Source organism: Ursus arctos, unplaced genomic scaffold (assembly GCF_023065955.2).
Source record: "Ursus arctos isolate Adak ecotype North America unplaced genomic scaffold, UrsArc2.0 scaffold_2, whole genome shotgun sequence".
Lineage (NCBI taxonomy): Eukaryota > Metazoa > Chordata > Mammalia > Carnivora > Ursidae > Ursus > Ursus arctos.
Window position 1 is genome coordinate 84,693,033 of NW_026622874.1, and position 15,713 is coordinate 84,708,745.

Here is a 15,713-nt window from a genome sequence, read left to right on the forward strand (position 1 = left end):
GTTCTGTGTATTTTGTCTACTTCGTTATCTCCAGGGCATAGAGAGGTTCCCAGCCCAGAGCAGATGCGTCGTCAATATTGTTTGAGCGAATGAATGGGAGGCTGAACTTAGTCATTTACTGTCTGTGAGATATTCCGGGGGCCACCGCTGACCAGGTTTTAAGGAGTTTGCAGAGTTGTAGAGGGCGAGTTTGTGAATCTCTGCTGGGAGCTTTTGTAGCACCGTGTGCAATGCTTCCCTTGCATCACCTCACTCAGTGCTCAGAGCAGCCTCGTGAATTCTGGTGGGGAAACCGAGGCTCAAAGCAGTGAAGCGAATTTCCATCACGGCACCTGTGAAGGAAGGGGTGGAGCTGAGATTTAAGCCCTGGCCTCAAGCCCGAGGGTTTGGAAGGGAACTCCCTTCCTTTTTAAATGAGTGATTTCAATAAAATGCCAAGAATTGCCTTTAAAAAAATTTTTGGTGAGCATAAAAGTTTCAGCTTGTCCTTCAAGGATGTCTAATTCTCATCTTCTGGAAATAGTTTTCAAGTATGAGGTTGATCTAGTTTACCCTATGAAAACAAGGTTTTCACCCTTTCCAAATACAGGATTCCGTTACAGAAAATATGCTGATCGGTTGCCGTCTGGCATCTGAGGCTGTGCCTCTGCAGACGACGTCCTAGCCTGTTGGGACCCCGAGTGAACTAAGAGGAAGCGGGCTCTCACTCAAGCCCAGAGGTGCTTCTGGGCTGAAAAACGCATTGGCCTTTGTGTATGGTTGTTGTGATGGAGGATTTGGCTCTCGGAGGTCTGATTTTTTGCATATCGTGGAGGAGGGAGTCATCCCATCAACGTTACTGACTTCAAGTCTGAATAGGAGTCCTTTTTTCAGTGAACTGTGAGCGATGAGCACTGTGTTAAAGATTTTGTTTGAGAAGAGGCAGGAAACTGGAGACGACTTGGAAAACCTGGAATATCGGGAAAATCCTTGCTGACCTATCCTGAGCGATTTCTGAGTGTTCAGTATTCCATGATGAGATTGTGAGTGGGCATCCGATTTGGAGTGTCCTGCTTAGTGACGTCGCCGGAGCCCCGATCCACTGAAGTGTGAGTGCGTGTGCCGAGGGCCAGACGTCAGGAAGCAGAAGGCCCTGTGGAGTGAGTGGCCCTTGCTTTGAACTGGAGCAGGATGTATTTGCCGTTCCTGGAGTGGGTGTTTGCGGTTCTGCTGAAACTGAGCTCCTTGACTCATTTCTCTCTTTCCCATCTTCCCACAGAGTCAAGCCTTTCTTATCACAACCCATTACAGAATTACATTCGGGGGACCCACTTCAAATCGGCAAGTACCCTTAACCTACGTGATACGATGTGCACTACAGAACGCTCTTCGCTTTTTTCCCCTTTTCCTTTTAAAAGGGGTGTGTGTTTGTGTCTGTGTGTGTCTGTCTGTCTGCGCCTGCGGGTGTGCACTTGCGCTGTCACGCGGAGTGTACTTCTGATACGTTTACACTGCATCGCATTTACCATGAAGGAATTTAAAACAGATGTCCATAGGTCCCCGTTCTTCAGTCTTTACAAAATGGGTTTCAGTGATTTACAACCAGTGCAAAAATAGATTTTTTCCTGAAAATCTCTGTTTCCAGCTTTCCTTGGGAACATCCAATCTGGCAGCATCAGACCCTAAGTCCTAGGTGGCTGCCTCATGGAGGGGGGCTGTCATCCTCCAGTCCCGCCCCCACTGCTCCCCGCTGTCTTGTACCTGACCTGCTCCGCCTGTTATATCACCTCCTCGGCCCCTGTGCTCCGGGTTTCCTCTCACATTTTAAGTATGAGTGTTTCCAGCAACTCCCTGCTCACCTCTAAGCCTTTCGATCCAAGGTAAACCTCTTCCAGAATGTTCCATCGTTTTCAGTCTGTGTCTGGCAGAGTATTCAGGGGGCTTACTAATAATTCAGGTCAGAAGTTATGCCCAGAGAGGATGGCCTTCTGGGATGGTGGACACAGATAACACAGGAAACATGAGACAGCGAGACAGGCCTCTGTGCAACCACAGTGCCACAGTCATGCTCCTGGTGAAGAGACTCCCAGAAAGAACATCTCCCCCATCCTTCGTTTCCCTCCTACAGATTATAAGTGGAACCTGTGCAGGCTGTGCCATGTGCTGGCCTGGCTGTTTTCTCCACACTGTCGCTATCATAACTTTCTGTATATTTGGTGAATACTTGTGTTGGAATGATTACCTATAATGAAGGAGCTAACGCTTTGCATTACCTTTGATCCATCGATGCAGAAATGTATGAAGTAGAAAGTAAAGACCCTGCATAATCTCTCCCCCCACCAAGATAACCAGTGTTCAGAGTGTTTTCTCCTATGGATGAACAGTACACCTAGAGACGGATAAATATCACACATGAGAAAACACAGAAATATAATCCAATGCCTGGCACCTAGAAGGGTTGCTAAGTTTTTGTTGAAAGAATGTACATACACATTGAATGAATACATAGGTAGTAGTTCAATATATATTTGTTGAATGAGTGAATCTACATTTCTCAAAATAAATAGATTTATGTATAATTTTAATAAAGTGAATAATTGACACGTCCTGTTTTGTTACTCCTTCTGTGTCCTAGTGACTTGTGACTGTGTTTCTGTCGTCATATATAAGTCTGCCTCATTATTTCTGATGGCTTTCTAGTTCTCCTTGGCATGGAAATTCCATTTTCCTTACTGTTCAGGATGATGGTCCTTTAGATAGCTGCATTTTTTATGGTTTTCTATTAAACAGTGTTGTAGAAAGCACAGGGACACGTGCGTAGCTGCAGGAATTTTGCTGGCTCAGGAATTGTCCCTTAAGAATTCTAGTAGCTACTGCCAAACTGTTCTCCAAGACCCTCTTTACTAATTTGTATTTTCGCGAGAGTAGATGACGGTTCTCTTTTCCGTATACCCTCATTAACACTGGCTGTTACCATTTAATAATTTTTTCTGCTGATCTGTCAAACCTTAATTTAAAAATTTTTAATTACCTTTGTGCTAATGAGATGGAGTATCCTTCCTTCCTTTTATTGGACTGCGGGATTTCTTTGTAAATGTCCATTTTAGTTACTTTGCTCATATTTTTTTTGGTTGCATTGTTTCATTTTCTTTTCAATTGCTAGGAATACTTTAGAATATAAAGATACGTATTGTTCTTTCATAAAAGTCCCTCATCAGCTTTTTTGGGGAAGATTTTTTTTTGTTAGTCTTTCGCTTGCTTCTGAACTCTGTGTTTGTGTCTCATGTAGGCACATTTATGGTTCCGTGCTTTATAGTTTTTGATCTTGCTGTCATACCGAGAAAGGAGAATTCGAATAAAAATAAAGGAAATAAAATGTGAGTGAAGACCTGAGAAAAGTGATAGGTGATCATAAAACTGGCACAAATTTCATTGAAACATTACCCTCCTTCATCAATCCTATGAGACTGTGATTGTAAGATTCACCACTATTCCTTTATCATTACTAAAGACAAAGTGCTAGTAAATTAAACCAGTATGTTCTTGACTATTCGCTGCATCCTGATTTCAGGAATGTTAAAGTAGAATGAAAATATGCATCTTTGAATTGACACCTTTTTTAAGCTGAACTATGCACGGGGTGGAAAATTCAAAGTATATAAATGGGCACACACCTACAAGTAAGTCAGAAGGAGTAAATCAGATTCCTTTACTCCCCTGCTTAAGTCCTCCCACTGGTTGGGATCCACGTGGCTAAGCAGGCCTCTTTCTGTCTCCTGATTTTACTTTTGACCGCAGTAACTATGACCTGCCTACACTGTCCTGCCCTTGTTTGACCGTGCCAGGCTTACTCTCACCTTTGGATTTTCCACTTCTTATACCATGGCCTGGAACTCTTTTCCCCTAATTTTGCTTGCCAGGCTCTTTCTGATCACCTCTGTCTCAGCTTAGCTGCTGCCTCCTCTGAGAAGCCCTCCTTGGCCACCAGGTGAAAGACTGAACCCTGTCCCTCCTACTTTTTTTTTTCCCATCACCTTTTATTTGCTTCATAGCACTTAATACTCTTATATTCTCTTAATTCTTCCTTTGTTTAGTGACCATTGTCTCTCTCCCTCCTCCGGGGGGGTAAGCCTCATGAGAGGCAGTGACCTGTCTCTTGTTCATCGCTGACTCCCCAGCACCTAGAACAGTGCCTGTCATGGAGAGATTGTTGATTGAAGAAATACACACCTGAATGGTCAAATGAATGAATGTGTTGGTGTTTTTGTAGTACATCTCAACTCTTTTTTTTTGGATCAGGGATGGAATAACTTACTCCATGCACACTTTTTAGTAACATGTACATTATTTGCAAGAAGGCACATGGGTGGTTGGGAATTATTATTTATCTGGTAATAGGGCAGTCAAGTGCCTTCATAGTCTTTATATTCGTTTTCTGACTTAGACATTGTGGTACCTGGGGCTCTGACTTTGGGTTTCCCTGCTTGCCTGATATCTGGTAGGTTCCTAGGAGGTACGTCTTTTAGCTTACAGTGTGTGGCCCAGTGTATCTGAGTCAGCTGAATGGGGTTATCAGCATCATGAGAGTTTTCAGACACACTATGGTTTGGCCTCTTTCCCTTTTTTCTACTGTGACCTCTCAGAGCCGAGAGAACCTGAGCTATTAGCAGTGATATAGGGTGGCTGTTGGATGTTCTAGTTCCTTCCATGGTTTGTACCCTTGAGAAAGCTGAGCAGGCAATGCTTCGGGTAAACACCCAAGCAGTTTTCTTCTTTTTTAATTACAATCCATTTTTTAAACTTTTAGTTGACAACATTTTTAGGCATACATAAAAATAAATCAGTGAATCTCCATTTACCCAACATCTAACTCTCACTAGGACCAACTTCATCTGTACCAGTGGTTCTAAAAGTGTAGTCCTAAACTAGTGGCATCAACACTGCCTGACCCTTGTTAAAAATACAGGTTTCTAACTTTTGAAAGAATTTGAAAAAATTTCTACTTTTGAAAGATCTACTGAATCAGAAACTTAGGGTATGGAGCCCATCAGTCTGTGTTTTAATAAGCCCTCCAGGTGATTCTGATGGCTGTCAGAGCTTGAGAACTACTATATAAACCATTCCATCCAATCTTTGTTGGAGTATTTTAAAGCAAATGTTATCATTTTATTTGTAAATACTTTAGTATAGAAACAGTTTTCCTTTAAACACAGTATCTCACAGATTGGCACAACATTTAGAGAGTAGCCGACTAATCGGTACCATTATTTACATAGGCTTATCCTTTGACCTCCTAATTCCACTCATAGAGACCTGCTGGACAAGTGCTTCGTGATGTCTATATAAAGATGTTCATTGCAGTGCCTCAGATGGAGGAAACTTGAAAATACCACATGTCTGATAGTGATAGATTGGTTGAGTAAGTTGTTTTATCCACTCATAGAATGCTAAGAAATCATTACAGAGAATGATGTCATTGATATTACTGTTAACTAGGAAAAACAGTTTCCAAAAGAAGAATTGGCCCTGTTTGCTTTTTTCTGTGTGAGGTGTGTGTGTATGTTTGTGTGAGGATGTGTTTTATGTCGTATATATGAGTTTAAGCACATAGAAAATAGGACTGGGATGTTCTACACTAAAATACTAATAGTTATTTCTGGAAGGTGTGATTTCAGTTCATTTCTACCCTTTTCATTCCTGATTTTTCCCCCCACAATGGAGCATGTGTTTTTATAATGGAGAAAAACAATAAATTTACTTTAATTTTGAAAAAAAAAATCCATTGAAATTATAATCTCTTGATTAATTTCTGTTGAAATGATAATCTCTTCTTGGACTTCCAGATGGACACCTGTTGGATTCAAAGAGATATGCCATTATTGGAGCAGATCTCCGAGATATACCTGAACTGGAAGAGAAACTAAAGAAATGTAACATGAATCCACAGTGAGATTTTTTTTTAACCTCTTATGCATTTGTGACTTCTTGCTAATATGAGATAAGGCCAGTTAAAATTGCAGCATGATACCTGTGTTCTGTTTTTTATTCTGAAATGTTTATCATTTCATTGCTACTGAGAGTGGTTTTCTGAAATATTTTTAGAAGCAGTTTCTCAAGCCTGTTTTCACATCAGAATCACGTGTATTGCTTTTGTAACATGCTGGTGACTGACATCATAAAGTTTGAGAGACGATAATTAAATGTATAGAAATGTGTAATTGCAATATATAAAGGATTAGTATGCAGAATATATAAAGAAAAGCTACTAAAAAAAAAAAGTAAGTCCCGTGGGAAAACAGACAAAAAATAGATGACAGGGTAGCTCAAAGAAGAAATTGAGTATCGTTTAAAAAAGGTATTGAACCTCGGTAGTGATCCGATGGAATTCTGTTTTACTCCAGCCAAGTCAGCAAAAATGTAAAAGTCTGACATTTTCAAGTGTTGGCAAGGTTATGTGAAAATGAGAATGTTGTGCACCACTGGTGCAAGTGAATTTGGTACGATGATTATGAGGAACAATGTGAAAGTATCTACTAAAATTGTAAGCATGTGTACCATGTGATAGAGTAGTTCATTCCACTTTTGGATATGTGCACCCCGAGAAGGTCTGTGTGTCTGTACAGGAGGATGTTCATTATGGGCACCGTTTTTAGTAGCAGAAAATTGGAAACATTCTAAATGTCCATCAGGAGAAGAATGAGTGAGGAACATGTAAAATGCATGACTTAGATCAGCATGGAGTGAGCTCAAAAATGTTATGTGGTGTAAAAAAAAAATCAGGTTGCAGAATAACATGCACAGTGTGATACCAAATGTGTAAAATCAAACCCTCAAAATACAGTACTTCCATGATTACATCTGGGTATCACAGAAGTATTTTAAAAATGAAAAATGGACTGGAAGGGTTCACACCAAATTCTTGGGAGCAGGTACCTTTCGGGAGCAGTGGAGAGGAGTGAGATGTGTGGTTTTAGCACACGGATGCTGGTCAAAATTAGATTGGAATTTAACAGTAGTGCTGGATAGACATGTCTACACAGCTTACTGTTAGTGAAGATGACACTTTCAGCAGTATTTGAGGTGAGTAACTCAAGAGAGAGGTTTGAGGGGAAGGTAGGGGAAACAGTTACTTTAAGAATAAATTGAAGGCAAAGAATCAGTGGCCAGCGATTAAAGAGAGTAGCTACTAGGGAAATCACTGGTAGAGAAGAGGCCGTAGAGCAGACAGAGGCTAGAAGCCTTGGAGGGAAGGGAAAGCTGTCATTCTTCTGAGAGGAGGAGAAGGAGGGTGAGGACAGGTGCAAATACAGGTGAGCTTTGGGCGATGCAGGGGAGGAAGTGTGGGGAGTTAAAGCTTGACCTTGATATATCTTTCGTTAAAGTGGTGATGGCTGTCACCTCTGCGCTTTGAAGTTCTTGTTTACGTATGCAGCCTAGAATCACAAACCAGGTTGTCATTGTTGGGATTAGTGTATCCGCCTTTGCAGATGTCAGGGGCAGCACTCACTGACCTAGTGCTTCCCGTCTAACTCTTTGTCTCATTGAGTGTTCAGAGAGCAAGGTCAGTGCCCTGTACATTATATGCCTCTTTTTTCCTTTGGGATCTGGTTCCCAGATCGTAGCATGTAGGGTGTTCTTTTAGCAGAAGGGAAGTCTCGACATTCAGGGACACCACTGGTTTTCTTGCGGGCATGTTAGTGAGTGAAGATCAGTAGATTGCTTCAAGCTGACGCTGGTAAACCTGGAGCCCTCTCAGAATGAGGAGAGCCCGAGTGTTGGAATCTTATCCTGCGTTCCAAGTGACCTCTCCTGCTTACAGGTTATTTAATGGGGCAGTTTTTTTCTTTTCTTTTCTTTTTTTTTTTTTAGGATTTTATTTATTTATTTGACAGAAATAGAGACAGCCAGCGAGAGAGGGAACACAAGCAGGGGGAGCGGGAGAGGAAGAAGCAGGCTCATAGCTGAAGAGCCTGATGTGGGGCTCGATCCCAGAACGCCGGGATCACGCCCTGAGCCGAAGGCAGGCGCTTAACCGCTGTGCCACCCAGGCGCCCTGGGGCAGTTTTTTTCTTAAACAAACCAACCCCCACAGAAGCCTCTTTGAGCCCTAATTTCTTCATTTATGAACTGGGGTAAAAACTACTTTACAAGATGGTCCTGAAGATTAAGTTAAGTGCTGTGAAAGCAGTTGAACAGAAATTGGCACACAGACTACAGTCACCTGTAGATTACTACAGTCACCATGGTAACCAGCGGCCACCTACTGCCACTGTAGTAACCTGCTGTTGGAGTAAATCTGCTCAAAGATCAGGGCAATAATCAGTTATAAATCAGGCTAGCTCTTGAAAGGGAAGTTTGCCTCGCTTTTGGACATCTACAAAATGGATAAAGAGCAGTTGCTGTAACAAGTATTAGAATTACATATATAATTCTACGGGGCTTCATTTGCACTCTGCATTTTCCTTTACGTTTGCATTGCTTTGCTTTGCTTTCACTTATATTTTGAAAAGTATTAATCTGATTTTTAATATTGCCAATGGCTACCTCTTAAACTACACTGAAAAATGTTTAACTTTTCATTTTCAAATAATTCAAATCTCCAAAAAGTTGCAAAAATTGTACAGAAAATTCCCACACAGCCTTCTTCACCTGGCTTCCCCATGTGGTAATGTCTTAAGTCAAATTGGGCACCTTTTGCATTGAAAAGGTTTTGGGAGCTGTAATTCTCTAATTATCAACCTATTAATGGAGATTTTGGAACTTTTTCCCCACTCATTCAGTTTTTCTAATCATTTCTGTTGGTATAATCTGGGGTTTAAAACTTAGGTTATTGCTAATTTTAAAAATTATTTTTAATGTTTTTCTTTCTGATTCTCAACTTTGTTTGCAACTCGGACTTCACTGACTTTCCTCTGAATTTAGTCCCCTCAGTTTCTTTATACCATGATCCAGTTGGGTCCAGAGAGCATTTGGATATATCTTCTTAAATCAGTTGAGTTATATACCATTTCATTGTCAAAAGAAAGAAAGAAAGAAAGAGAGAGAGAGAGAGAGAGAGAGAGAGAGAGAGAGAGAAAGAAAGAAAGAAAGAAAGAAAGAAAGAAAACGAAATCCAGATGAACTCTAACGGTGGATAGTTGGTGCTATGATCAGGTCAGAGCCGGCACATATTTCTGGGAAGCCTTTCTCTCTAGTGATCGTGAGTTGAGTCCAGGCCCTGAGTCCAGCTGTTCAGTGTTCATTCTGATGGTAACATGTACCGTGTTCTTTTCAAATACTTGCCTGGATATTCGAGTTCAGACAATTTGTTTTGAGATCCCCTGCCAATCAAAATGGACAAAAATAACCCACCTGCAGCGCGCCTGGGTGACTCAGTTGGTTGAGCGTCTTTTGATTTCGGCACAGGTCATGATCTCAGGGTCATGGGATCGAGCCCCGCATCAGGCTCTGCGCTCGGTGGGGAGCCTACTTGAGTGCTCTCTTCCCCCTTCTCCCTCTGCCCCTCCCCCATCCCATGTGCGCACGTGCTCTCTCTCTCAAATAAATAAATCTTTTTAAAATATTTTTTGTCAAAGTAATCCACTTGCTTGTGAGAAAAATAGCAACCATACCTGAGGAACAGCAGTATTTAGGGGCAGAGAAGGAAAGAGGATACAGTAAAGGAGTCAGAGAAGGAGCAGTAAAGGAACCAGGAATAAACAAGCGGAGCCCACATAATTTGGGGCTGTCTGTGTTCCCTTAAGAATTAAGGCTTTTAGAGATTTCTCTAGGAATTTACTGCTTTTCTTATTTCATAATTTGTTCATTACTTCAGGTCTGGTGAATCAGAGTGCGTACTAACCAATGTAATTTCCTGAAGGTTGTTCATGTTGTTGATGGTAAAGATTTATATAAGAATTAGATTCAGTTAAATGAGTATCACCATTTCTGCATTGTATCAGTCAGTTTTTGATGTGTAACAAAATCTCTGCAAACTCAGTGGTTTAGAAAACTCACACTTTAGAACAATTCACAATCTAGAGCAATTCACAAGTTGCTCAAGATTCTGTGAGTTGACTGTTTGGGCTGGGCTTGGCTGGTTGCTTCTCCTGGGGCCGGGTATAGCTGATATCCCCTAGGGTTCACTCATATGTGGACAGCAGTAGGTCAGGATGCCTCATTTTATTCCACAGGGCCTCCCCTCTGATTGCAGCTAGCTTGGGCTCATTCACATCATGGTTCAGGTTTCCAGGCAAGAGAGCAAGGGCCAATGTGCAAGTGATTTTCAAGCCACGGCTTGTGTCATGTTTGCTACTTTTCCATTGGCCAAAGCGAGTTCTACAACTAACCCCGATTCCAGGGCAAGGGAGAGTTTCTGCCTCTGGAATGGGAGAGTCTGCAGTGTCACATTGTCACCATGTGCAAGCATGGCAGGAGAGAATTATATTTTTATTTAAATTCCGTTAATTAACATATAATGTATTATTAGTTTCAGAGGTAGAGGTCAGTGATTCATCAGTCTTATATAACACCTAGTGTCTATTACATCTTGTGCCCTCCTTGATATCCATTCTCCAGTTACCCCATTGCCCCACCCATCTCCCCTCTATCAACCCTCAGTTTGTTTCCTAAGATTAAGAGTCTTTTATGGTTTGTTTCCCTCTCTGGTTTTGTCTTATTTTATTTTTTCCTCTCTTCCCCTATGATCCTTTGTTTTGTTTCTCAAATTCCACATATGAGGGAGATCATATGATAATTGTCTTTCTCTGATTGACTTAGTTTGCTTAGCATAATACCCTCTAGTTCCAGGGTACCTGGGTGGCTAAGTTGGTTAAGCATCTGCCTTCAGCTCAGTCATGATCCCAGGGTCCTGGGATGGAGCCCTGCTTTGGGCTTCCTGCTCACTGGAGAGTCTGCTTCTCCCTCTGCCTCTCCCTCCCCCTGCTTCTGCTCTCTCTCTCAAATAAATAAATAAACTCTTTAAAAAAATACCTTCTGGTTCCATCCATGTTGTTGCAAATAGCAAGATTTCATTTTTTGATGGCTGAGTAATATATATATATATATATATATATATATATATATATATATGGATATATACACATGTATGTATGTGGGTGGTATATATACCACATCTTCTTTATCCATTCATCTGTCGATGCATATCTGGGCTCTTGCCATAGTTTGGCTGTTGTGGACATTGCTGCTATAAACATTGGGGTGCAGGTACCCCTTTGGATCACTACATTTGTATCTTTGAGGTAAATCCTTAGTAGTACAATAGCTGGATCCTAGGGTAGCTCTACTTTCATCTTTTTGAGGAACCTCCATACTGTTTTCCAGAGTGGCTGCACCAGCTTGCATTTCCACCAACAGTGTAGGAGGGTTCCCGTTTCTCTGCATCCTTGCCAACATCTCTCGTTTCCTCAGTGGTTAATTTTAGCCATTCTGACTGGTGTGAGGTGGTATCTCATTGTGGTTTTGATTTGTATTTCCCTGATGTTGAGTGATGTGGAGCATTTTTTCATGTGTCTCTTGGCTATTTGGATGTCTTCTTTGGAGAGATGTCTGTTCATGTCTTCTGTCCATTTCTTGATTGGATTATTCTTTGGGTGTTGAGTTTGATAAGTTCTTTATAGATTTTGGATGCTAGCCCTTTATCTGATAAGACATTTGCAAATATCTTCTCCCATTCTCTCAGTTGTCTTTTGGTTTTGTTGACTGTTTCCTTTGCTGTGTAAAAGCTTTTTATCTTAACAAAGTCCCAATAGTTCATTTTTGCCTTTATTTCCCTTGGCTTTTGATAGCAAGAAGTTGCTGCAGCCGAGGTCACAGAGCTTGCTGCCTGTGTTCTCCTCTAGTGTTTTGATGGATTCCTGTTTCACATTTAGGTCTTTCATCCATTTGGAGTCTGTTTCTGTGTATGGTGTAAGGAAATGGTCCAGTTTCATTCTTCTGCATGTGGCTGTCCAATTTTCCCAACACCATTTGTTGAAGAGACTGTCTTTTTTCCATTGGATATTCTTTCCTGCTTTGTCAAAGATTAGTTGACCATAGAGGTGAGGGTCCATTTCTGGGGTCTCTATTCTGTTCCATTGATCCATGTGTCTTGTTTTGTGCTAGTACCGTGCTGTCTTAATGACTACAGCTTTGTAATAGAGCTTGAGTTTGGAATTGTGATGCTGCCAGCTTTGATTTTCTTTTTCAACATTCCTTTGGTTATTTGGGGTCTTTTCTGGTTCCATACAAATTTTAGGATTATTTGTTCCAGCTCTGTGAAAAAAGTTGATGACATTTTGATAGGGATTGCATTGAATGTGTAGCATAGACATTTTAACAATGTTTATTCTTCCAATCCATGAGCATGGAACGTTTTTCCATTTCCATTTCTTTGTGTCTTTCTCAATTTCTTTCATAAGTGTTCTGTAGTTCTTGGAGTACAAATCCTTCTTTGGTTAGGTTTATTCCTAAGTATTTTATGGTTTTGGGTGCAATTGTAAATGGGATTGACTCCTTAATTTCTCTTTCTTCTGTCTCATTCTTATCGTATACAAATGCAACTGATTTCTGTGCATTGATTTTATATCCTGCTACTTGCTGAATTCCTGTATGAGTTCTAGCAATTTTGGAGTGGAGTCTTTGGGTTTTCCACATAGAGTATCATGTCATCCGCAAAGAGTGAGAGTTTGACTTCTTCTTTGATGATTCAGATGCCTTTCCTTCCTTCCTTCCTTCCTTCCTTCCTTCCTTCCTTCCTTCCTTCCTTCCTTCCTTCCTCCCTCCCTCCCTCCCTCCCTCCCTCCCTCCCTCCCTCCCTCCCTCTTTCTTTCTTTCTTTCTTTCTTTCTTTCTTTCTTTCTTTCTTTCTTTCTTTCTTTCTTTCTTTCTTTCTTTCTTTTATTTGACAGAGAGAGATCACAAGTAGGCAGAGTGGCAGGGAGAGGGAGAAGCAGGCTCCCCACTGAGCAGAGAGCCTTATGTGGGACTCGATCCCAGGACCCAGGGATCATAACCTGAGCCGGAGGCAGACACTTAACCAATTGAGCCACCCAGGTGCCCCTGCCTTTTATTTTTTTGTTGTCTGATTGCTGAGGCTAGGACTTCTAGAACTATGTTGAACAGCAGTGATGAGAGTTGACATCCCTGCCATGTTTCTGACCTTAGGGGAAAAGCTCTGTTTTTCCCCACTGAGAATGATATTCACTGTGGGCTTTTCATGTATGGCTTTTATGATATCGAGGTATGTTCCCTCTATCCCTACGCTGTGAAGAGTTTTAATCAAGAAAGGATGCCATATTCTGTCAAATCATCTGTTGAGAGGATCTTATGGTTCTTGTCCTTTCCTTTATTTATGTAGTGTATCCACATTGATTGATTTGCAGATGTTGAACCACCCTTATATCCCAGGAATAAATTCCGCTTGGTCGTGGTGTATAATCCTTTTAATGTACTGTTGGATCCTATTGGCTAGTATTTTGGTGAGAATTTTTGCATCCATGTTCATCAGGGATATTGGTCTGTAATTCTCCTTTTTGGTGGGGTCTTTGTCTGGTTTTGGGATCAGGGTAATGTTGACCTCATAGAAAGAGTTTGGAAGTTTTCCTTCTATTTCTAGTTTTTGAAACAGCTTTAGAAGAATAGGTATTAATTCTTTAAATGTTTGGTAGAATTCCCTGGGAAGCCATCTGGTCTTGGGCTCTTGTTTTTTGGGAGATTTTTGGTTACTGCTTCAATTTCCTTGCTGGCTATGGGTCTATTCAGATTTTCTATTTCTTCCTGTTTCAGTTTTGGTAGTGTACACATCTCTAGGAATGCATCCATTTCTTCTGCATTGCCTAATTTGTTGGCATATAGTTGCTCATAATATGTTCTTATAATTGTATTTCTTTGGTGTTGGTTGTCATCTCTCATCTTTCATTCATAATTTTATTTATTTGGGTCCTTTCTCTTTTCTTTTTGATAAGTCTGGCCAGGGAGTTATCAATCTTATTAATTCTTTTAAAGAACCAGCTCCTAATTTTGTTGATCTGTTCTATTGTTCTTTTGGTTTCTATTTCATTGATTTCTGCTCTGATCTTTATTATAGGCTTTATTTGCTGTTCTTTCTCCAGCTCCTTTAGGTATAAGGTTAGGTTGTGTATTTGAGACCTTTCTTGTTTCTTGAGAAAAGCTTGTATTGCTATATACTTCCCTCTCTTTGCTGCATCCTAGAGATTTTGAACAGTTGTATTTTCATTTTCATTTGTTTCCATGAATTGTTTTAATTCTTCTTTAATTTTCTGGATGACCCATTTATTCTTTAGTAGGATGCTCTTTAGCTTCCTTGTATTTGAGTTCTTTCCAAATTTCCTCTTGTGATTGAGTTCCAGTTTCAAAGCATTGTGGTCCAAAAATATGCAGGGAATGATCCCAATCTTTTGGTACCAGTTGAGACCTGATTTGTGACCCAGTATGTGATCTATTCTGGAGAATGTTCATGTGTACTCGAGGAGAATGTTCCATGTGGAGAAGAATGTGAATTCTGTTGCTTTAGGATGGAATGCTCTGAATATATCTGTGAAGTCCATCTGGTTCAGTGTGTCATTCAAAACCTGGTTTCCTTGTTGATCTTCTGCTTAGATCTGTCCATTGCCGTGAGTGGGGTGTTAAAGTCCCCTACGATTATAGTATTATTATCAATGTGTTTCTTTAAATTTGTTATTAATTGGTTTATATAATTGGCTGCTCCCATGTTAGGGGCATAAATATTTACAATTGTTAGATCTTCTTGTTGGGTAGACCCTTTAATTATGATATAGTGTCCTTCCTCATGTATTATTACGGTCTTTGGTTTGGAATCTAATTGGTCTGATATAGAGATTGCTATCCCAGCTTTCTTTTGATGTCTGTTAGCATGATAAATGGTTTTCCACACCCCTCACTTTCAGTCTGGAGGTGTTTTTGGGTCTAAAATGAGTCTCTTGCAGACAGTATATCAATGGGTCTTGCTTTTTTATCCAAACTGATACCCTGTGTCTTTTGATTGGGGCATTTAGCCCATTTTTATTCAGAATAGCTATTGAAAGATATGAATTTAGTGCCATTTTATTACCTGTAAAGTCACTATTTCTGTATAACGTCTCTGTTCCTTTCTGGTCTGTGTTACTTTTGGGCTCTCTCTTCGCTTAAAGGATCCCTTTAAATATTTCTTTCAGGGCTGGTTTAGTGATCACAAATTCTTTAAGTTTCTGTTTGTCCTGGAAGCTGTTTACCTCTTCTTCTATTTTGAATGACATCCTTGCTGGATAAAGTATTCTTGGTTGTATATTTTTCTCATTTAGCATGCTGAATGTATCATGCCAGTCCTTTCTGGCCTGCCAGGTCTCTGTGGATAGGTCTTCTGCCAGTCTAAAGTTTTTACCCTTGTAGGTTATGGACTGCTTGTCCTGAGCTGCTTTCAGGATTTTCTCTTTGTCTGAGATTTACAAGTTTCACTATTATATGTTGAGGTGTTGACCTATTTTTATTGATTTTTGAGGGGGGGGTTCTTTGCCTCCTGGACTTGGATGCCTGTTTCCTTCCCCAGATTAGGGAAGTTCTCTGCTATAATTTGCTCCAGTATACCTTTTCCGCCACCGCTTCCTCTTCTTCTGAGATCCCAATTATGCTTTATGGTATCACTTATCTCTCTAATTCTCTGCTCATGATCCAGTAGTTGTTTATCTCTCTTTTTCTCATCTTCTTTATTCTTCATCATTTTGTCTTCTATATCACTAA

General features: G+C 40.6%; 1 protein-coding gene across 1 annotated transcript in view; it reads left to right on the forward strand.

Annotated features, from left to right (window-relative positions):
- LCMT1 (leucine carboxyl methyltransferase 1) overlaps positions 1-15,713 on the forward strand; it is a 51,953-nt gene that overhangs the window by 23,163 nt on the left and 13,077 nt on the right. Inside the window, exons 5-6 of the mRNA XM_048224543.2 lie at positions 1,259-1,320; positions 5,823-5,925. Coding sequence (XP_048080500.1) covers positions 1,259-1,320; positions 5,823-5,925 — 165 coding nt within the window. The remainder of the gene's footprint in view (positions 1-1,258; positions 1,321-5,822; positions 5,926-15,713) is intronic.